The sequence below is a fragment of the Chrysemys picta genome, chromosome 10, assembly GCF_011386835.1.
Source record: "Chrysemys picta bellii isolate R12L10 chromosome 10, ASM1138683v2, whole genome shotgun sequence".
In the NCBI taxonomy this organism is placed as follows: Eukaryota; Metazoa; Chordata; order Testudines; family Emydidae; genus Chrysemys; species Chrysemys picta.
Genome location: NC_088800.1, coordinates 42,176,901 through 42,198,419, shown reverse-complemented (window position 1 = coordinate 42,198,419; position 21,519 = coordinate 42,176,901). Strand labels below are relative to the sequence as shown.

Sequence of the window (21,519 nt, the reverse complement as noted above, 5' to 3'; positions counted from 1 at the left end):
ACATTGCATGATAGAGCCTTGTCTCAGGCTCCTAGCCTCAGCAGTGGTATCTCAACCTTCTGGCTCCACCAAGTCCTTGTTGCCAAACGAACCTTCATCACCCCAACCCATCCTGAGATTACAGCCTGAAGTGCATCATATGGGATCTCTCACTGACCCTGCTCTTCTGGGTCTGGACTGGTGTGCTGTGAGAGTGTGCCTCCCAGCCCCCTAACCCCTTCACTAATGCCCGAGACGGGTGTCAGCAATGGAGGTAAACCCTGGAGCAATCAGGGATTAGCTAAATAGAGCCACCATGGACAGCCAGCGCCGGCACACCGGCTCCTTCGGCCTGGGGGGATTTAAGGGGAACCCAGCACTAGAATAGCAGGGGTTGCAGGCTGGGTTTGAGGGGCACTGGCAGAGCTGTGTGGGGGAGGTGTCCTGGGCTGGAGTAGCTGAGGGCTGCGGGAACTGAAGGGCATCAGCCAGTCTAGAGGCAGGGGGAGCTTGGCCAACTCGTGCCTGTGCTGTGGTTATCTAGCCAGCACTATTAGCTCCCCAAGATATCTCAAGTGCCCCTAGCTCCCTCCTAGCCCCAGCGCTTCTCCCTGGGGCCACGTGTGCAGGGATCCTTCCTCTTGCCTCTGCTGTTCTGCTCATTTCACTGCAGTGGGGGCCTTTAGCAGAAATAAGAAGTGAAAGCGGAATGGGGGGATTCTGCTTCGTCTTTTCCCTGCAGGTCTGAGTAAAACAGCAGCCGGCCGAGGTGTCACTTCTCTTTCCTGCGGGGAAGAGACCTGAGCTGTGGGGCCAGGCTTGGACACTCACACAGAATGGAATGGGAACCCCTTACATGGACGCAGAACAGTGGGGAAATCCATTCTGTTTGTAGGCCCTGCAGTTATTCCTGGGGGGAGGAGCAGTAACATGCTCCTTTGGCCTGAGCTCTTGATATAGGATTCCGAGTGTTCCACCACCAGCACTGACGGTGGGTGTGGGTGGGTGTTTACATGCGTACCTGGGAGGGGGGGCTGTCCCTGGGCTCTCTGTGCACTGCACCTGTAAAGGCAGAGGATTCTCCCTGCCCCAGGTTGTGGTTCCATGCAGATGCAGAAGGTTGCAGTGAATAGCCACTAACCCCCCGCCCCTTTCCTGGGGGAGACTTTATATCAGGGGGAAGGCAACCAACGTTAAAATGTATGACTGGCACGCGAAACCTTCAATCAGAGTGAATGAATGACAAAGTTATCTGGTAGGCAGGCACTGGGTACAGTGCAATTGAGGCCCAGGGAGGCACAGCTGGGCTAGCCCGGGGAACACTAGCAGCGAAGACGCAGACCCAGGGTCGGACTCAGGCTGTCAGCCCTCGCTGGTGTCTGCGCCCCTAGGTCCTCAATGAGTCCCTGCCAGGGTTACCGCTGCTGGCCGGATTACAGCTGGTGACACAGCAGAGGTGCCCGGCTCCAGCTGGGCGGTGTGGTGGCCCGGTGCCAGGCTAACCGCCGCGCAGGGCGGCCCCTGGGTGCCATGCCCCAGGCTGTCTCGGGGGCTGGGCGCTGGGGGCGGCCGGGAGCCAGTCCCGAGCGGGGATAGACGCGTGCTACGGGCAGGCGCCGGGGGCGGGGCCCGGGGCGGGGCGGCGATGAATGGAGCGGGCTCCCCAGCCCGGCCGGCGGCGCGATGATCGCGGTGTCTATCCCCGCGGTGGGGCCGGGGGCCGAGGCCGAGCCGAGCCCCGAGAAGACGCACACGGTGAGGTGTCCGGTCCGGTCCTGGGGGGTCCCCGGGCTGCCGCTGGTTCCTTCCCCCGCTTCCCAGCCGCTGCTCCCGGTCCCCGTGGCGCGTCGCCCTGGAGCACCCGGGCTGAGCCCGGCGCCCACGTGCGGCCCCGCGGCTGGGGGGGCGGCTCAGTCCGCCCGGGCGGGGACCGCACCTGGCTGAGGGGAGCGGGCCCGGGGTGGCGGAGTTGGCGCTGCGCGTCCAGGGGCGAGTCGCTGCGGCCCGTGGGCTCCCCCCGCAGTTGCGGAGTCCCGGGGCCCGGCGCAGCCCCAGTCCGCAGCTAGGTCACGTCGCGCCGGGACCTCACTGCCCGGTGCCGCGGCGAGCCTCTAGCCGCGGAAGGGGGATCCGAGGGGTGCCCCGCTGGGGGGCTGGTGCACTGGGGCCAGCAGCCAAGGAGCCCGAGGTGGGGCACGGAGACTCCAGAGCTTCTCCCTTTTAGTGTCCCGGCCCCATTAGTGAGTAACAGAAATCCGAGGCCGGGGCTTGCTCCGCCCTGTGGCGCGACCAGCCCACCCGCCGCGGCTGCCCCGGGGCTCACCTGGCTCCTGCCGCCGGGGGGGCTTGTGGCAACTTCTCCTAGCGCAGGAAATTCTTTATAAACCGTTTCAGGTTGTGCCCTGGTGGCGGAGGGGGGCGGCAATGCGGGTGCAATAGTGGCACCCCCGGGAGACAAGCCCCACTGGAGAGAACAGGGGGCTGGAGCAGGATGAGCCAGGTCAGTAGTTAGCGGTTCCCACCCGACAGCTGCCCGGATCCATCCACAGGGAGAGTCTCAGCCAGTTAATAGTAGGCGAGTGACCAATGGCTTTTTCTCCCTCTCGGAGGCCCTAGAGATCACTCTCCCCCTTGGGGACTCCGTGAGCCAGGGCCTGTCCCGCCCCCCTTGCTGGCTCTCTCGGCAGTCCTCAGGACCGTGCTGTCCCAGCACCTTCCGGGCTGAGGTCCCTCCAGCCCAGCGGAGTAAGAGTTGTGTGTGTTTGCTGCTCTCCCAGGGTCTGAGTCTGGGGTCTGCTGCTGGGACACTAACCCCCAGCACTGCAGCTGGCTGTGGGCTCAGGAGTTGTGGCTTGACCCCCCCCCTCAGCAGTATGTAAAAGCTACAGGGCTTGAGGCTGGTGTGTGCCATAAGCACAAGTCCCTGTCTGGTTATAAACATGCCAGCCCTCTGTAAGGCAGAGAAAGGGTTAAACCCTTCCAATAACTCCTCCACAGCTCATCCCTCTGCATGGGAGGGCAATGGAGCAGGGTGAAGCCAAGGCCCAGAGAAGGGCCCCCCCAAGCTCTTTTATGGCATCAGTCAGCAGCCCGCCATCATCCCCTCCCTGCTCCAACCACACTGGCCAGGTGGGAGCCGGTAAAACTCCCTGGCTGATTGGCAGCAGCCTGGCCTGGGGACTTGAGTTCACTTTCTCTCTGTTCCTTCCTCCCTCCTGCAGCCCTAAGCCCGAGGGGTTTGTGCTGGCCTATGGGCTCCCTGCCTTCCCCAGGAGAGCAGGCTGCTGAAGAAGCCCCATGTGGTGCCAGCCAACATACTCAACATTTTCCCAACCTGCTGATTCAACAGCCCCTCCCCAGCTCTGACCCCACCCAGTGGCTGTCTGTCTGCACAGCTGTTAAACATTCCCCCCTTCACTTCCTGCAGCTGGGGAAGGCAAGTGGATCAAACTTCACTACTGCCTGCACTGTCCGGGCCTGCTCTGCTTTGCAGTCCCCTGTGACCCATCAACATCAGGCAGAGAGCAGATGGATGCGGGATCCAGGAATGGTCTCACTAGTGCTGTGTGCAGAGGCAACACCACTCCCCCTGTTCCCCTGCTTATAAATCCATGGAGCGTGCTGGCTGTCTTAGCTACAGTGTCCTTCCCTGCCTGCCCAAGCCCTGTTACGCTGGGTCAGGCTCCCTTCATGTCCCGCTTCTGCTGGAGAGACTCAGCCTTGATGTGACTGGCAACAGGGTCTGCCTCGCTGCAGGTGTGCTTGGCCAGCAGCCCAGCCCTGGGTGTTGACCTGAGGGACTTCCCCTGTCTTGCTGCCAGCATGGGCACGAGCAGGTCACTGTGCCGCTGGCATGCACTAAGCACGTCTTCTCATCTGGGCACCACCAGGAGGCTGGGGGTAGAGGGGGTCTGTGAGCTGGTCCCAGTTAGTTGGTTGTGAGATTGTTTTGGTTCCCTGATTGGATGAGGACTGAGGAGCCCCTGGGGCTTGGCCTGTGTGTGGGGAGGGGGAGAGAGCTGAGGGCCCCTTGTGAGAATTCTAGGAGATGTTGAATGCCCTCCTTTCTGGCTGCCTAGGCCTGGTTTCAAAGTCACTCGCAGGAGATGAGGCTGCTGTGAGCCATCTAGCCTGGGCGCTGGCTGGAATTTGACTTGTGTCACTATGGGACACTGAGTAATTCTGTACTGTCATGGCTGGGGAGGCCATGGCCAGATTCTGCCTGGCTCATTTAATTGTCCTCTGTGCCAGGCGCTGGTGAGGAGTTTCAGGGTTCTGTCCTGCTGTGTTGAGCAACTGTTCAGCCAGAGAGCCAATTCCAACCCCTTGCGCGAGGGAAGCTTGTGCGACCTGCTGCCTGCCGTGCTCATGTGTCCAACACTAGGAGGAGCGAAACGAACGCATGAGGGGTGTGAGCATGGTGCAGGCAAACGCTGCTGGGCTCACGAGAACAGCCTTGCTGCATTAGCTCGGCTCTACCCACCACAGTGTGTCAGACGGACGTGTGCACGCACAATGTGCAATTGTGCAGCCGTTGTTAGATTTCATGTGCTAAGCAGGGTTAAACATGGTCAGCCCTTGGATGGGAGACCTCCGCGCTGCCATGGTATCAATGCTCACTTTGGTGCCCTGTGTGGGGCTATGGGGTGCTGCGCTGCTGGAGGGGCCATATTCCAATGTGAGGCAGCGCTGACAGCTGATCATTAATGATCGCTGGCACTCTTTGACAGGCGGGTGGTCCGGCCCAATTCCTAGCTATGTCCTGTCCACGCCCAGCCTCCTTGCAGTGCCAGCTGGCTGCAATTCTTCATGTGCTACCCTAGCATGACTCTGATGTAGCTGTGCACTGCTCAGGCAGAGCATGCTCCGCCCTACATGTGATGGTGGCAGCGTCTCCTCTATTTCTGCTGCGCAGGGTGCGGCAGGATGGGAGATGCAATGGATTTCTGAGCTCAGGGAGCTGAGCTGTGTTGGCCTGTTGGTTGCATGAGGCCTTTCAGCCAGTTTGCAGATGCTAAGGATGGCAGGGCTGTGCCCTGCAAGAGAGGAATTTCTCTAGCCGCACTGCTCCCCTCCCGGCTGGAGCCAGAACCTGCTCTGAAAGAGCCTTTTGTGACTGTTTGCTTCAGCCTGACACTGGATTGTGCTTACACAGCTGCAGTGCATTCTGGGAGAGGGAACACGACTGCTTTCACTGCTAAGCAAACACTGCAGTTTCACAGCCCTGTGAGCAGCTGCCCCACCCGAGGGCTACAGGGAAGCAATGTCCCTTCTCCAGTCTGGGCAGCTGGGGAGAGGGGGCTGAGGGTACTGGGAATGGGGTGCTCTTATTACGTATTTCTGCACTAAGACTGGGGCCTGTCAGGCCTGTTTCACGTCTCTCCTGTGCCGTTGCAGGTGTTTACGGTGGAGGTGCTGTGCAATGGCCGGAAACATACCATTGAGAAGCGCTACAGCGAGTTCCATGCCCTGCATAAAAGGGTGAGGGCCGGCCGGGCAAGCAGCTGGAATGGGGAGCGGGGGTAAACTGCATGTTACCGTTGCCGCCTGCTGTGCTGCACAGCAAACCCCAGGGACTGCTCTTTCCACTGCCACAGGGCCCAGCTGCTGCCTTTGAGGAATTCATCCCTGCAAATGTGCTGTCTGGCAGCATTTCCTCCACACGTGTGTTGCCAGATGTTAGTCTGTCTCCCTGTCTATGTTCTGCTCCTCCGGGGTATGCTCGCGGATTGGGCACCTGCCAATTACAAGGGAAGTCGCGTCCCTGCGTGACTGGAACAGGGAGATGGGATAACATGGACCTCTATGTAGTTCTCTTCCCCGAGCTGCACTGTGCCTGTGGCCCACAGCCCTTCAGCCAGCACCAGATTAAGGCCTGGGCAGCATCAGCCTGAGCTGAGGCGTTGTTTACTCACCTTCTGTTTTTATTTGTTTTTTTTAAAAAGGGCTTGAAAATATGACAGAGTGTAACTGACATGGCGACACCTGCCTGAGCCTGTCACTGTGAGAAGGGGACCTGTGTTATCTCACAGGGGTGTTCATGCAAAAACCCCTGGAGGCCTCACCAGCACCACCCTGATAGAGGATCCTGGCAGGAGGGGAGGAATGCTGGGGCCCACCCAAGCAGATGAACCAGCAACTGGGGTGTAATATTGAAGAGGTGGGGGCATGCTGCCACCCCTGCTGGTGCTGGGAGGAGAAGAGACCTTTGCAGCTCCTGAGGGGGCTCAATGCTGCTGTGTCAGAGGGGAGGGGTCCTCCTGCCATGGTGTGGTACATGGATCCCCAGAGCAGAACCTCTAGCCCAGGGCCCCACAGGACCCTGGTGTCCTGTAGCTACAAGCAGCAGGTGGGCTGTGACTCTGTCTGATGGTAACACCATGTTCTGCCCTAGATAAAGAAGATGTGCAAGGTCCCAGATTTCCCCCCCAAGCGAGTCCCCAACTGGATGTCAAAGGTGCAGGAGCAGCGGCGGCAGGGCCTGGAGGTTTACATTCAGGTAGGATGTTTCCCCACAGCCCGCGCCTGGGACTCCATCACTGGTGACTCCTGGGCTGGGTTTGAGCCCCCTGGAGTGGACTTGGGCTTGCTCCCTTAGAAAGGCCCAAGTGCTCTCTGCTTGGGTGTCCCCCCCACCATGGGGCGAGGGGCTCTGGCGAGCTCTAACCTGCCCACTCTGTTTGCTGCAGGGCGTCCTGTACTATAACAAGGAGCTGCCGAAGGATCTGCTGGATTTCCTGAAGCTCAGGCACTTTCAGCAGGATGCCAAGGCCAGCAGCCTGGAGTGAGTATCCCGAGGCCTGGGGCGCCCACTGGTGGAAGCCAAAGTCTCCAAGCTCAAGTGATTCCTTGGTGCCCTCCCTGGGCATGGGAGGGGCTGAAGGGGTTAGTGTTCATGTTAGGCAGCATTGCCTAGTGGCTGGAGCCACTAGGTTCTAATCCCAGCTGTGCCAGTAACTTGCTAGATGACCCTGGAAAGGTCCCATCCCCTCTCTCGAATGCCATTTCCCCATCTGTGAAATGGGGCTAATTGCTCATGCTCCCTGGCAGGCAGGCTAAGGCTGCCTGACTAGGAGTGACAATGTGTTACAATGGGGATTTCTTCCTTTGTTTGCTCAGCCCCTTAGGCTGTGGCGTCTCACCTGTGCAGCAGAGCAGTTCCATGCTTCTCCAGCAGGGGGCTGCCCTAGCAACCCTGCCCTTAGTGCACCAGCACAGGGCATCAGCTGCAGCTCTTAGCAGCTGTTGAACTTGTGCTCCCCTACCCAGAACAGATTTAAATTGCCTGTGTGCAAACTCAGCCACAGATAAGATGCACCTGGTCCCTGATGTCTCCAAGGTTGTATGTCCCTCTGTCTAACAGAGGGGAGGGCAGCACCTGTCCCCCCTCCAGCCCCCAAGGGCCTGGGCCCTTCACTCCCTTGACTCTGTTTTCTTACAGTCTGAGGAGGGAAGTCGCCCTTCTGCCTCCTCCCAGGCCCTGTGCTCCACCCAGTGCGACTGTTGGGACCTTACTCCAGCTGTAGGGGGCTCATGGCAGGGCTCCCAGTTGCTGGCTGACCTGCTCAAGCTCTGGATGGGGGTCCTAGCTCGTGGGCTCGCTAGCTGGGCCACCTGCAGGGCAAGGGCACCTCCTGGTGGCTGGCTGCTTCTAGAACAATTCTCCCAGCAGTGGGGGCTCAGCTCCCTCATCAAATGGCTTGCACAGTTATTGTCCCCCCCCCCCACCCTCCACTGGTTCAGTTGGAAGAAACAGCCCCACCTTCCAACCGCTTTGTCTAGATCCCTGCGGGTAAGGAAATCCCCTGCTGGCTGGGAGAGCCGATCTGCTACCCCCCAATGGGGGAAGATGGGCTGCACTAAGGAGCTCCCTTATAGAGCAAAAGGGAACCTGCCTAGGAGCTACAGTGCAGGCATGTGAGAGCCCCACTGGGCACTAGTGAACCTATGCCCCATGCCCACCCCCATCCAGCTGGGCCAGCACCTGCCTTGCCAGGACCCAGGCACTGGAGAGACGGTGTGGGGGGGAGCCTGTCAGGCTGCTCTCACTAGCCACTCATGTCACTGCCCCAGAAAAGCCAGGTCCTCATTGGCCTCTCTCATTACAGCCACGGCTTCCTGCTCTCCCACCGGCCGGTTATGATCTTCCACAGAGACCCATATGTGCTTCCCTCCTCTACAGGTAAGGCAGGGGCACCGGGTCCTGGGGCAGGTGATGCAATGGAAATGTGTGCTGGGCTGAGGGCACGGATTCCCCTGCTCCTGGGCAGGCTGCCCCCAACAGCCTCTTCTGGGTGTTTGCTGCTCCCAAAGGGATGCTGGCATCCTGCAAGCTGGTTCCCTTTACTAAGGAGGGGTGTACTGTGAGGTGCTGCCCCTCTTCTCTACTCACATTTGCAGCAAAACTGCCCCTTGGCAGCATATTTGGCAAGTGCATGAGGTTTAAACCCTACAATTGCTCCCCACACAGGGGCCATTTGAGCGTTACTGGGAGCAGAGCAGGACCCACCTGCTTCCCCAAAAGGCACATTTCACAAAACCAAGAGGAACAAAGGTCTCAATGGGGCCTGACCTCTTTTCCCTCTTGTACAGTCCAGCTGCTGCAGCCTGGCATCTCGCCCATGCAAGCGTGCCGGGCAGGAATGGTCTTCAGGAGAAAAAAGATTTTTTCTAACCACCCCCTGCTCCATCCTTCCCTAGAAAGCTTGGAAGAGGGCAAAGGCCCTGGTGAGAAGACGTAAAAACTGCCCACAACTGCACTGTCCAGAACAATGGCCTGGGGAAGTTTTTTGCCAAATTTTGCAGTGGGGTCTATTCTGCTGTCCTAATTCCCCCTCCCATTGTTTCAGAAGCATACAGTACTCTAGTTCCTGCCATGCAGTGCTGTAGGCTGCTGTTAGACATGCTCTACTTGTGTGTGAAATGCTTTTTCATATAAGGATGGGGCCAATGTCTGTCGGGGGGGTAACATGCAGCCTAGAACCTGGCTCAGCTTGTAAAGGGCTTCTTGGAACCCTTTAGACAAGCTGGGCCAGTGGGGAGCATGGGTGATGGCTGGAATAGGTTAGCTGCAGTTCCATTAGCCCATCTCCCCCTGCCGAGGGGATCTGATGCCCTGCAGCAGCCCTGTCTTGTCAGCAAGGCTGGAAACAGGAACTGTTGGCAGTTCCTGGGCTACCACCTGGTTCTAAATCTTAATGTAAGAGAGGGTGGGGAGCTGAATCTGGTATCTGGTCCCCCTTTAACTCCTGCAGGCTGGAGCGCTGCAGTGGGACTGGAACCCCGCAGGAATAAGATTAAAAAATCCCCTGCAGGGCTCTGCTCCCAGAGTTTGGTCTAGTTCCAGTCTTCCTGCTGCTGCCAAGAAACAGCTGTGCTTTTAACCCCTTTCCTCTCCTGTTTTGCAGAGCTGCTGCCAGACATAGTTCTGAGTGGTGTGTTGCGAGGCTTCTACAGACCAGCAAGCTCCTGCTGGGGGAAGGCAGTCCCAAAGTGCTTGGCAGAGCCCCAAGTGCTTAGCCAGCAGGGCTCATGAGGATATCCACCACAGAGCCATTGCTCAGGCTTCACCAGCCCCACTACTGGAGTGGGAGCACCGCTCGGTTGTCCTATCTAGGAATTGCTGACGTATCTCAGTGGCTGTGCCTTCTTTTCCCCTGGGACTTGTTCCTGCCTTCCCACACATGGGGTGGACAAAAGGGGGAGATGCTGCTGAGCCTAGGGGCTGGTGCCTAACACACATGGAGATTGTGCTGGAAGCTCCTGAGGGACTGTTCTCAGTGAGCACTTGTAACGAAGGGGTAGCTGTCAGGCCAGACCCTAACTGCTCCAGCAGTGCTGTCTCTGGCCATAGCAAGTGGAAGTGCTGCCACCTGCACTATGGCTGGGGTGGCCAGGCTCCTGCCCCTGCCAGGCTAGATAGAGCCTGGGGGGAGGGGGAGATGGTGTCTCAGACCCATGCAGAGCCCCAGGATTGGCCTCCTGCAGGCTAAAGGGAACTGTGCAGATGTATATAGGCAATAAATCACTCAGGTCTGGTTTGAAGATAGCGGCTGCACTGTATTTATCTGGGACTAGAACCCATAAACTGTGTGTATAACATGCCCTATTTGGCCTCAGCCAAGGGGCAAAAGAAGACAAAAGCCTAATTGCAACTACAGGATTTTCTCATGGATAAGGTACTGGGCAGAGCCCCACCACTGGGTGCGTTGCCTGTACCACACTGTACCCAAGTGGTGGGGGATGATGTACTCACTAGGGGAGAATGAGTGGGTCCCAGGGACTGTGCTAGCAGTAGCAGGAAGTGCAACCCCTGCCAGGGGAACCACCCTGCAATAGACAGGGAGGTGCAGACACCACCCCTGCCTTCCCTGAGGTCCAAAGCAGGTCAGGTGCCTCCAAGCTCCCTGTTCAAATGCCTTAGGCACAGTAGTGGGACATAAAAGAAGCAAAAGGCTGGTTGCTGCCCTGCTCAGGAAGAATCTATTTATGGAGGGGCTGTGAGCTGTGCCTTCTCAGAAGCTGGGGGACATTCAGGCCCTAGAGGAAGCCCACTCCAGGCAATGCTATAAAAAACACACTGATCACATTTATTGGTGCATGTGCTTCTTACAAAAGTGATGGACCCACACCCCCTCTGCTGGCCAGACAGAATGTGTTAGGTCACAGAGAATGGGAGGAGAGGCCGGGCAGGAGGTTGGTGGCAGGGTACAGCTGCTGCTCACCCAGAAGGTAGCTAGAGCCGAGGGGCCCTGTGGAGCATCACAGCCCTTCACAGGCCAGCTCTGGCTGCATGGCCCTGCCCTGGTGCTGGGGCAGGATGGTTTACTCTTTGGCAATGGCAAATGGTTTCTCCACCTCGATGGTGCCACAGTCAGCAATGGTGACATCCTTCAGGGGCTTGTCCCGACTGTCCGTCTTGGTGTTCTCCACCTTCCTCACCACATCCTAGGGGACACCTACAGTGAGGATGGGATGTGCCTATGCACAGGGTCCCCTGACAGCCAAAGCTGAGAGGGGTGTTTCCACCCTTTCCCCTTTTCCAGCTGGTAAGCTCTAAGTGTAACTCCCAGCTGTTCCCTTGTCTCACCCTCAGGCCTGCTCCAGAAAACGTATACAAGGAGCCTCCTCTCCCAGGAGCCAGGACAATACTAGACTCACCCCCTTCAGCCTTTGTTTCCAGGGACACAGCAGCTATGGGCTCTGTCTGGCCCTCTAGCGAAGTCTAACATGCAGCCCAGCCCCCATTCCCTCTGGGGCACACAAAGCCAGCTATGGGTCAGCCATGCCAGGGAGGGTGCTTCCCCCACCCCACATCCCCCCAGGTATCTCCTCTCCACAGGGATGGGGCTTCCTCCTTACCATCCCTTCCAGGATTTTGCCAAACACAACATGTTTGCCATCCAGCCAGGGAGTCTTGACTGTGGTGATGAAGAACTGGGAGCCGTTGGTGTCCTTGCCAGCATTGGCCATGCTAACCCAGCCAGGTCCATAGTGCTTCAGCTTGAAGTTCTCATCAGGGAAACGGTCACCATAGATACTCTTGCCTGGCAACGAAAGAAGAGGAGCAGCTTACAGTCATGGGTTCTATGCAGGTCAGCTCCCACCACTGGCACCAAAGGAGCATATTAGCACGTCCAGAGAGGCAGGAACCTCCATCAGGGAGAAGAGACCCCACATCTACCCCCATCATGCAGGGCTCAGTACCCTCGGAGAGGCTGCTGGGAAATCCTCCCTCCATCTACAGGAACCAACACACCCTCTGGGAGGGAGGGGAAGTGCCACAGCTATGGTCAGGGAGCCCCATGCTGGCAGGCGAGGGGTGCACTGAGCTGTGGCTGAGAGCAGTGCTGTGGCAGACAGGAGGATAGGTCCCATTCTATAGACAGCTCCCAGGGCAGGAGCCAGGGGACACCCACCTTCTGCAAGTCACAACACAGATCCGCAGTAAGGAGCTAGTCTCTGTTTGAACAGCTGTGGCTCAGCTTTAGGAATGAACAAGAGGGAAGGGTCCCAGGCAGAAGCCCTCCTAGTTCCTGTGTAAGGATTGTTGGCCAGGGCTCTCCCAGGGAGACTGAACTGTTAAAGGCATATAGTGCCCATCCTTTTCCACATGCCCGCCTGGCTGCTAGTGCAAGAGTCAGGGTAGGGAGCTAAGATACGTTGCACCAAGGGGCAGCTGCTAGAGCAGGAGTGACTAAGCGACCGTTGGTGGAGCTTCTTGTCTGTTCGCTTGCTGTGTGTGGTCGGTTTGTTGGGGGGGGGAGGGGGGCCTGAGTGCTGAGCCTAGCCACCTGCTAGGCCAGGCTGGGAGCTTCTTAACAAGGTTCTCACCTGCCAGCCTTTCATTCCTAATCCCATGAGTAGTCCTGCCCCTTTGTCAAGGGACCATAAAGGAGAACAGGGGGTTAAAAAGCCAGCTCCTAAGCAACCAGAGGAGCTAGCGAACAGCAGAGTTTTGCAAGAGACTTCTGAAGAGTGTGAGAACCAGATCCCCTCATGTTCTGCCAATCAAACCTCCCACTCCTCCAAAAAAAAAGCTGCAAGAGTAAAAACAATGCAGGCAGAAGTCCATCAGCAGAGCGGGGGCTACCCAGTTTATTGCACTGAATGATTACCTACCTTGTGGGTAGGTGGCACATGTGCATTTAGTGCAAGCAGCTCCCGGCCCTTAGAGACAGAATAAGGGCACTTGAGCCCAGAGTAGCTGAACTGGAGGAGCTAAGGGAGACAGAGGTACACAGAGGACACTTTCTGGGACCCAGGAGAGCAGCCCCATCGCCCAGTCTGTGCTGCTGAGGAGAATGAAAGTCCTGGGGAAGAAGAACATCAAAGTGGAGCAGAGGGAAACGATCCCATGGTTGGGACCCTTCTTCCAAATAATGTCATGGTGTTCTCTCGCACTGAGGATGCCCCTCCAGGGGAGGGGAACCAGTTATTAGGAAGAGACAGTAATAGTAATGGGGGATTCGATCATTAGAAACACAAACAGTTGGATTTGTGATAACCGGGAGAACCGGATGGTGAAGTCCCTGCTTGGTGCAAAGGTTGTAGATCTCTCAAGACATCTAGCTAGATTAATATGCAGCGCTAGGGAGGAGCCAGTGGTCGTGGTATAAGTAGATACCAGTGACACAGAGAAGGTAGGACAGAGGTTCTGGAGGCCAAATTTAGGCTGGTAGGTACCTCCATGGTAGCATCCTCTGAAATGCTTCCAATTCCATATGCAGGGCCATTTAGCCAGGTATAATTGCAGTGTGTCAATGCATGAATGAGACAATGGTGGAGGGAGGAGGGTTTTAAGCTTTATTAGGAACTGGGGAACCTTTTGGGAAAGGAGGCGGCTACACAGGAAGGATAGGCTCCACCTAGTCCAAAATGGAACCAGACTGTTGGCCAGTAAAATTAAAAGGGTTGTAGATGAGTTTTTTAAGTTAAGGACTGGGGGAAAGCCAACGGGCATAGAGGAGCACATGGTGTGGGCAAAGATTTCTCTTAGGGGAGGATCTATTAACGGGGATTCTCTATAGCCTAATAAAAAGGAGAGGATAGAAGTTGAGAGAATACAGGTAGGAGCTGAAGAGAAAGTCAAAGGAAAAGGCATCCCATTCAGTTACATCACATGAAGGCAGACAACTAAATTGACTGTTTTTATAAGTGCTTGTATACAAATGCTAGAAGTCTAAATACTAAGATGGGTGAACTTGAGTGCCTAGTATTAAATGAGGCTATTGATAGTTACAGGCATCACAGAAAGTTGGTGGAATGAGGATAATCAATGGGACACAGTAATACCAGGGCACAAAATATATAGGAATGACCAAGTAGGTTGTGGTGGGGGAATGGCGCTATATGTAAAAGAAAACAGTCCAATATAGTAATCTTAAATGAATGAAATAGCACCATAGAATCTCTGTGGATAGAAATTCCATGCTTGAAGAACAACAATATAGCAGAGGGATATACTATCGACCACCTGACCAGGATGGTGATGGAGAATGCGAAAAGCTCAGGGAGATTAGAAAAGCTACAACAAAAGAAAACTCAATAATAACGGGAGATTTCAACTATCCCCATATTAACTAGGTACACGTCCCCTCAGGACAGAATGCAGAGATAAAATTTCTAGACACCATTAATAAATGTTTCTTGGAGCAGCTAATCCTGGAAGCCACAAGGGGAGAGGCAATTCTTGATTTAGTCCTAAGTGGCACACAGGATCTGGTCCAAGAGGTGAATATAGCTGGCCCGCTTGGTAATAGCAACCATAATGTAATTAAATTTAACATCCTTGCAGGGGGGAAAATACGAAAGAAGCCCACCAAAGTAGCATTTAACTTCAAAAAGGGAAAATACATAAATACGAGGAAGCTAGTTAAACAGAAATTAAAAGGAACAGTCACAAGAGTGAAATGCCAACAAGCTGCATGGAACTTTTAAAATCATAATAAAGGCTCAAATTAAATGTATGCCCCAACTAAAAAACCCAAAAATAGTAAGAGGACCAAAAAACACCACTATGAGCAGAGTAAAAGAGGTGGTTGAGACAAAAAGACATCCTTTAAAAATTGGAAGTCAAATCTGACTCAGGAAAACAGGAAGGAGCATAAACTCTGGCAAGACAAGTATAATTAGGCAGGCCAAAAAATAACTTGAAGAGCAACTAGCAAAAGACAAAAACAGCAAAAAAAAAATGTAAGTACATCAGAAGCTGGTAGCCTGGCAAACAATCAGTGGGGCCACTGAATGATCGAAATGCTAAAGAAGCATGTGTGGAAGACAAGACCGTTTTAGAGAAGCTAAATTAATTCTTTGCATTGGCCTTTCCTGCAGAGGATGTGAGGGAGATTCCCAAACCTGAGCCACTCTTTCCAGGTGACAAATCTGAGGGACTGTCCCAGAATGAGGTGTCAACAGAGGTGGCGGCTTTGGAACAAACTGATAAATTAAACAGTTCTGAAGGAACTCAAAATATAAAACTGCAGAACTACTAACTGTGGTATGTAATGTATCGCTTAAATCAGCTTCTGTACCAGATGACTGGAGGATAAATAATGTGACACCAATTTTTAAAAAAGGCTCCATAGGCGAGGCCGGTAAGCCTAACTTCAGTACCAGGCAAATTGGCTGAAACTACAGTAAAGAACAGAATTATCAGACACATAGATGAACACAATTTGTTGGGGAAAAGTCAACATGGTTTTTGAAAAGAGAAATCATGCCTCACCAATCTATTAGAATTCTTTGAGGCAGTCAAACACATGTGGACAAGGGTGATCCAGTGGACATCGTGTACTCAGACTTTCAAAAAGCCCTTGACAAGGTTCCTCACCAAAGGCTTCTAAGCAAAGTAAGCTGTCATGGGATAAGAGGGAAGGTCCTCTCATGGATCAGTAACTGGCTAAAAGACAGGAAACAAAGGATAGGAATACATGGTCAGGTTTCACAACCGAGAGAGGTAAACAGCAGGGTCCCACAGAGATCTGTACTGGGACCAGTGCTGTTCAACATATTCATAAACGATCTGGAAAAAGGGGTAAAACAGCGAGGTGGCAAAATTTGCAGATAATACAAAATTACTCAACTGACTGCAAAGAGTTACAAAGGGATCTCACATAACTGGGTAACAAAACGGCAGATGAACTTCAGTGTTGATAAATGCAACGTAACGCATATTGGAAAACATAATCCTGGCTAGACATACAAAATGACGGTGTCTAAATTAGCTGTTACCACGCAAGAAAGATCTTGGAGTCACTGTGGACACTTCTCTGAAAACATCTGCTCAATGTGCAGTGACAGTATTTAAAAAAAAAAATGTTAGGAACCATTAGGAAAGGGATAGATAATAAGGTTGTAAATATCACACTGCCACTATATAAATCGATGGTAAACCCACACCTTGAATACGGCAGGTAGTTCTGGTCACCCCATCTCAGAAAAGATATATTAGCAACAGAGGTGCAGAGAAGGGCAACAAAAATGATCAGGGGGATGGAACAGCTTCCATATGAGGAGAGAGAAAGACTGGGATTGTTCAGTTTGGAAAAGAGATGACAAAGGCGGGATATTATAGAGGTCAATAAAATCATGATTGGTGTGAAGAAAGTGAATAAGGAAGTGTTATTTACCCCTTCACATAACACAAGAACCAGGGGTCACACAGATGAAATGAATAGGCAACAGGTTTAAAACAAACAAAAGGAAGGTATTTCTTAACATAACGCAGAGTCACCCTGTGGAACTTGATGCTAGGGGATGTTGTGAAAGGCCAAAAGTATAACTGGGTTCAAAAAGAACTAGGTAAGTTTATGCAGGATAAGTCCATCAATGGCTATTAGCCAAGATCAAGAATACAACTCCATGCTTGGGTTTCCCTAAGCCTCAGACTGCCAGATGCTGGGACTGGATGACTGGGGATGGATCCGTCAATAATTACTTTGTTCTGCAAGTGCCCCTTCTAAGCTGGAGTTCTGATTACACCAGCTGATGGGAGACGCTTCAGCTCAGGCCTGGCTGCTCATTGGGACACCCTTCTTCACAGAACAGCCAGGAGCCCCCTACCAAGGGTGATGCCCGGTAGGGCGGTGTCTGAGCAAGAGCCTGAGTACTGGGGAACGGCAGGACTCAGGAGAACCCCTCCATAGGCGTTGACTTCCTCTCTGCCCGGTGGGTACTGCCCCACCCCCATTCCATCCCTTCCCCAAAGTTCCCACCCCACCCTGCTGTTTCCCATCCCAGCCTTGCTCCCATTCCACCCCCTTCCCCCAAGTCACCGCCCCTACCCTGCCTCTTCTCCGCCTCCTCCCCTGAGCGCGCCATGTCGTCCCCCCCCCAAAAAAGACTGTTAGGCGGTGGGGTGGGAAGCGCTGGGAGGGAGGGAGAGGAGCAGGGACGCCGTGCAATCGGGGGGGAGGGAGGGGAAGGAGGCGAGGAGGGGGCAGCTTGGCTGCCGGTGGGTGCAGAGCACCCACTAATTATTCCCGTGGGTGCTCCAGCCCCCGAGCACCCATGGAGTCGGCACCTATGCCTCTAACTCCAAAGGGGCTCTGCAGAGCACTGGGCAAGTGCAGCAGATTCACAGCCTGAGGGAGTCTATGAGCAAGGCTCATGGCCTGGAGCACAGGATAGTGGCAGGGTGGCACAAGCCCAGCGTTACCTCCGGTGCCATCTCCGCGGGTGAAATCTCCTCCCTGGATCATGAAGTCCTTGATCACACGGTGGAACTTGCTGCCCTTGAACCCAAACCCTTTCTGGAACAGAGGAGAGTGAACATGAGGCAAGGGGAGGAGCAAGTGCCTGGGCAATAGCTAAGGGATTGCTCCGTCCGCCCCCCCCCCCCCCCATCACTGCTTCATTGCCTGCCCATCTCCCCAAAGAGGCACTCCCTCCAGACAGGGCAGGTTGAGCTGGTGGGGGAAGCCAGATCTGGCTGCAGGCTAGATTGTTCATTTATGTCTCTGGCCCTCATAGTTGGGGAAAAACCCTTTCAAACGTGACTGATCAGGCATGCAGTGCTGCAGTAACCTGCAGCCAGGGTTGCGGGGGAGTCCAGGAACAGCTCAATGGGAGCAGGCTGAGCAGTGATTACCAGGAGAGTAGCAAATTCAGTGCTAAGGTAGGCAATTGGGCAAGGACAGGAGCTGGCTGGGTGAAGGGGGAGGGATGGGAACCTGGGGCAATTTCACATCTTCTCCAACGCATCCCAACTCAGGGTCCCAAGAGCTTTAGCCCCCAGCAAGCCCAGAGGGTAGTGGGACTTGTCTCCAGTCCCAGTGCAAGGCAGAGCTGAGAAGAGTTTGGTACTGATAGGGGCTGTGATTTTTAGATGGGTCAAAAGGAGTTAGACATCCAACTCCCACTGAAAGGCCCCAACGCAGTGCTCACCACAGTGAGTGATCGGAGCCAAGGGCTCTGCTGGAGAACACTTCCTGGCCCTCAGCAGCAGGGGGTGAACAAGAATCAGGGCTCCAAGTGCTGGGAGCCAGTGAGGGATCTGATCTCTCCACAGTGGGCAGCTGTGCACCAACCCCTCCACCTTACCCACAGAAGAAGGGGTGTAGCAAACAGCCTTCTGCATTGCACTCAGAAATCTCAGTCTTGGGCCTCAGGCTTCAGCCTTTTGATAGCCAGTTACATAAAAAAAGAGGACATGCCGCACTGCCATTCCCTTGGGGTTTGGTTCACAGGCAGCGCAGCAGCACGAGACTGGGAAGTATCTTGGTGACTCCCCCAGGCTAGACCATGCTCCCCCACTCACTCCTCCTCCCCCTAGGCAGAACTAGAAGAGGGTGGGTATCAAAAGTAGGGTTGAACTGCCAGGATGCTGAGCACTGCTGCTAGACCTTTTACAGGTCTTTGTGGCTTGAGGCAACACCCCCCTCACGTGTATTTAGGATAAACTTAAGTGTAATTCTCAAGATCAGCCTGCAAAGGATAACTACCCTCTGATCCAGCGTCTAGGCAGTTGGCACACCCCATCAAGGAGAAATGGAAGGTCTGCTCAACCAGTGACCATATCCAGCCTGTAATTAATATGGATGCTACCAACAAACACACCTCCTGTGCTGCTGGAACGAGCTCCCTACTGCTCCCCAGCCCAGCACCTGACTTTCTCCCTGCTTCTGGAGGCAGTGGGTGTGAGTACACACACCAGGGCCAACACCAACTCATGCACACTGCAACTCCATGTGAGTTAGAAAACTGGAGTGAGGGGCATTGCCCAGGGGTCCATTCACCTCTCCTGTGGCCAAAGCAACGAAGTTCTCCACAGTCTTTGGGACGGTCTTCCCAAAAAGGCCAAACACGACCCGGCCAACATCTTCGTCCCCGATCCGCAGATCAAAATACACCTGTGGTACAAGGGAGGCAGCGTTAGCCAGGGATTCCTGTTTCTCCTGCCACGGTGTGGCACTTGGAATACCAAATGGAGCCAGTCGGATGACACCTCCCCACCGTGCCAGGCCCAGGCACGGAGCCTATCTGACTGGCTGGGTTACAGCAGCTCTTGTACCTGGGATCCAGCTGCAAATCAGCCCATGAGCTGTAAATCATCCCCACTCTGAGAAGCAGCATGAGGGGCAGAGAATAAAGCTCAATATCGGGAGGGGTTACAAAGCTCAGAGCTCTTTAGTGTTCATTTGGCTACACCGTACAGACCTCTTTAAAAAAAGCAGGATATTAGCCCTTTCCATAGCAACCCAATCCATGTGGAGCACAAGTAACCCCATCAGACCACGCTATCTGCCCTTTAGGGCAGGGCCTCTCTCTTTTACTCTAGGGCTATATTCGGAGCTACACACCTTTCTATTACTGAGACTCATGCACCAGCTGGCTCCTAAGCCAAGCTTGGCAGGGGTTCCTGCCTAGGGAATCTTGGCTATCAGGTACCTTCCCCCACCTGGCATTGAGTCAACGAGATGGCAGCAGGCTGAATGGGCTCAGAGAGAACTGCCACCAGAATTTTCGCCATCAGAGCCTTCGCTTTTGGGGTTCCCACTCCTAGAACAGCTTTGGCCTCAGCTCACAGGCTGGCCTGCCCCTTCCCTGCAGCCCCACACCCGTCCATGGGTGAGTGCGCTAGATCCCAGACTCCAGTGGTTTAAAGGAACCCTGTCATTTCACCCCCTGCTCTCCGACAGACCTCCCCACTGATGCCATCTGTGCCTGGTGCGTGTCACTCCGCCCGGGTTGGGACAGGGCTGGCCAGGGCTCCGGACTGACGAGGGGCCGGGATTAACCGAGACACCGACAAAGGCCAGCGGCACCGCCATCTTCAGCTCCCCCACCCTTGGCGCCCGCTGCCCCTGCTGGCTGCCCAGAGGAGCAGTGACCACGCGATCCCGGCTGGAAGGGACGGAAACCTCAGCTCAGGGGCACCCGTCTGAGCCTTCTCCAGGGAGCCAGTGGCCCGCGCCCCTTCCCTGCTCCGACCCACCCCCGCAAGGCCAGACCCGGCCTTGGGACCCACTAACCCCCGGGGGCCGGCAGCGCGGCCACAGCTCCGGGGGCTGCTGGGTCAGGCAGCGGGCATCGCGTCCTGCTCTAGGGGAGCCGTGTCCAGCCTGCTTCGGCTGGGGTGCGGAGCTCGGGGCCAGGAGGGGTAGGATCCCGGGGGAGTGGGTCGGAGATCCGGGCGAGGAGGAAGATCTGGGCGGGATAGGGCGGGCCTGGTGCCCTGGCGGGGGAAGATCAGGGTGGGGTAGGGGGCCCGGGGGTGAGGGAGGCCAAGGGGGAGGAGGACGACGACGATCCGGACAGGGTAAGGGGGGCGAAGTGGGGGAGGCCCAGCGGGGAAGGGGGGAGATACGGGCAGAATAAGGGGGTTGGAGGAGATGAGGAGGTCCGGGTGGGGTAGGGGACACCCGGCGGGGGGGGGGGGCGATCCGGGTAGGCTAAGGGGGGCGAGGTGGGGGGAGGCCCGGCGGGGCGTGGAGGGATCCGGGCAGGCTAAGGGGGGCGAGGTGGGGGGAGGCGAGGTGGGGGGAGGCCCGGCGGGGGGAAGGGATACGGGCAGGGTAAGGGGGGCGAGGTGGGGGGAGGCCCGGCGGGGGGAAGGGATACGGGCAGGGTAAGGGGGGCGGATGAGGAGGTCCGGGCGGGGTAGGGGCGGCCCGGCGGGGGGGGGCGATCCAGGCAGGGAAAGGGGGGGCGGGGGGAATGAGGAGAGCCGGGCGGGAGGGGGCGGCCCACCTTGGCGGTGACTTTGGGCCCCTTCTTGCGCTCCTCGGCCCGCGAGGCGGCCGGCAGCAGCAGCACCAGCAGCGACCCGCCCAACAGCGCCGCGGCCACCAGCAACTTCATCCTTCTGCGCTCGCAGCCCGGCCACAGCGCCCGCCGCGCCACCAGCATCCGGGACCCGCGAGCGCCGCACCGCCAGCCCCGCCCACCCGCGCGCCCACCCCCAGCCCTGCACCGCCCGGCCCGAGGCGGATACGCCTCCGCTTCCCTGCCCTAACAGTGGTACGGCCCGAATCGCTCCACCACCTACAGGCGCAGGACGGAAGGAACCAATCGATCCCGAAGGGGAGGCGACACTCCCACCGCCCCCCAGCGAGCCAGGATAGCGCGTTCCATCCCGGACAGAGGGGGGTCAGGAACCGGCCCCAGACCCTGCCACGTTTCCAGTTTCTCATTGGGCCACATCTTAGCCAACGGGAAGCGGGCACGGAAGGACGGGGCGCAGCAGCGCGCGCCGATTGGGCCAAGTGTCATCCACGAGGGATAGCTCCCAGGGTGCACGGCGCGCTCCGCCCGGGGACTACATCTCCCGGGTTAGAGCTGCGGGCAGCCTCCGGCCGCAGCAAAACCCGGCAGGTGACCAATGACAGTGTCCTGCTTGTGACCAGAACGGTCCCTTTTCTAATCCCAGGCCCGGCCGGCCTGACTTCCCTTGGCAGAAGTGGGGTATTTATCCCATTTGTTCTTGCCAGCTGGGTCAGGGACCGGCCAGGGCAAATGCCCGCTTTTGTCAACGGGAGGGAGTGGAGGAACGGGGGAGGGAGGAAGTGACAGTGCCAGACCCTCGCAGGGAAGGAGGCA

At 56.1% G+C, this 21,519-nt stretch overlaps 2 protein-coding genes across 4 annotated transcripts; one reads left to right on the top strand and one right to left on the bottom strand.

Annotated features, from left to right (window-relative positions):
• The first annotated feature begins 1,564 nt into the window (after window positions 1-1,564).
• Window positions 1,565-10,919, top strand: SNX22 (sorting nexin 22). 2 transcript variants are annotated; one of them, XM_005280952.5, is made up of 6 exons: window positions 1,565-1,734; window positions 5,377-5,460; window positions 6,374-6,478; window positions 6,669-6,763; window positions 8,088-8,161; window positions 9,387-10,919. In XM_005280952.5, the coding sequence occupies exons 1-6, from the start codon at window positions 1,663-1,665 to the stop codon at window positions 9,512-9,514; spliced, it is 558 nt and encodes a 185-aa protein (XP_005281009.1). In that variant the 5' UTR covers window positions 1,565-1,662; the 3' UTR covers window positions 9,515-10,919. The 2 variants fall into 2 exon arrangements, with proteins under 2 accessions (XP_005281009.1, XP_065414562.1); XM_065558490.1 differs by lacking the exon at window positions 1,565-1,734 and adding an exon at window positions 2,374-2,479.
• On the bottom strand, window positions 10,546-20,868 carry PPIB (peptidylprolyl isomerase B). Of its 2 annotated transcripts, none has more exons than XM_042851633.2 (5): window positions 20,671-20,868; window positions 18,717-18,830; window positions 17,138-17,231; window positions 11,341-11,525; window positions 10,546-10,937 (listed from the first exon to the last, which is right to left on the bottom strand). In XM_042851633.2, exons 1-5 carry the CDS (start codon window positions 20,827-20,829, stop codon window positions 10,917-10,919), a joined length of 573 nt encoding a protein of 190 aa, XP_042707567.1. In that variant the 5' UTR covers window positions 20,830-20,868; the 3' UTR covers window positions 10,546-10,916. The 2 variants fall into 2 exon arrangements, with proteins under 2 accessions (XP_042707567.1, XP_005281008.1); XM_005280951.5 differs by having other exon boundaries at window positions 10,546-10,926; window positions 20,671-20,867.
• Between the last annotated feature and the right edge of the window lie 651 nt (window positions 20,869-21,519).

Coding starts and splice junctions, on each gene's coding strand:
- SNX22 (XM_005280952.5), top strand. CDS start 1,663: ATGATCGCGGTGTCTATCCCCGCGGTGGGGCCGGGGGCCGAGGCCGAG. Junction 1,735..5,376: donor GCCCCGAGAAGACGCACACG/GTGAGGTGTCCG, acceptor GTGCCGTTGCAG/GTGTTTACGGTGGAGGTGCT. Junction 6,479..6,668: donor GCCTGGAGGTTTACATTCAG/GTAGGATGTTTC, acceptor TGTTTGCTGCAG/GGCGTCCTGTACTATAACAA.
- PPIB (XM_005280951.5), bottom strand. CDS start 20,829: ATGCTGGTGGCGCGGCGGGCGCTGTGGCCGGGCTGCGAGCGCAGAAGG. Junction 17,232..18,716: donor TTGCTTTGGCCACAGGAGAG/GTGAATGGACCC, acceptor CCTCTGTTCCAG/AAAGGGTTTGGGTTCAAGGG. Junction 11,526..17,137: donor CCGCGGAGATGGCACCGGAG/GTAACGCTGGGC, acceptor TTTCGTTGCCAG/GCAAGAGTATCTATGGTGAC.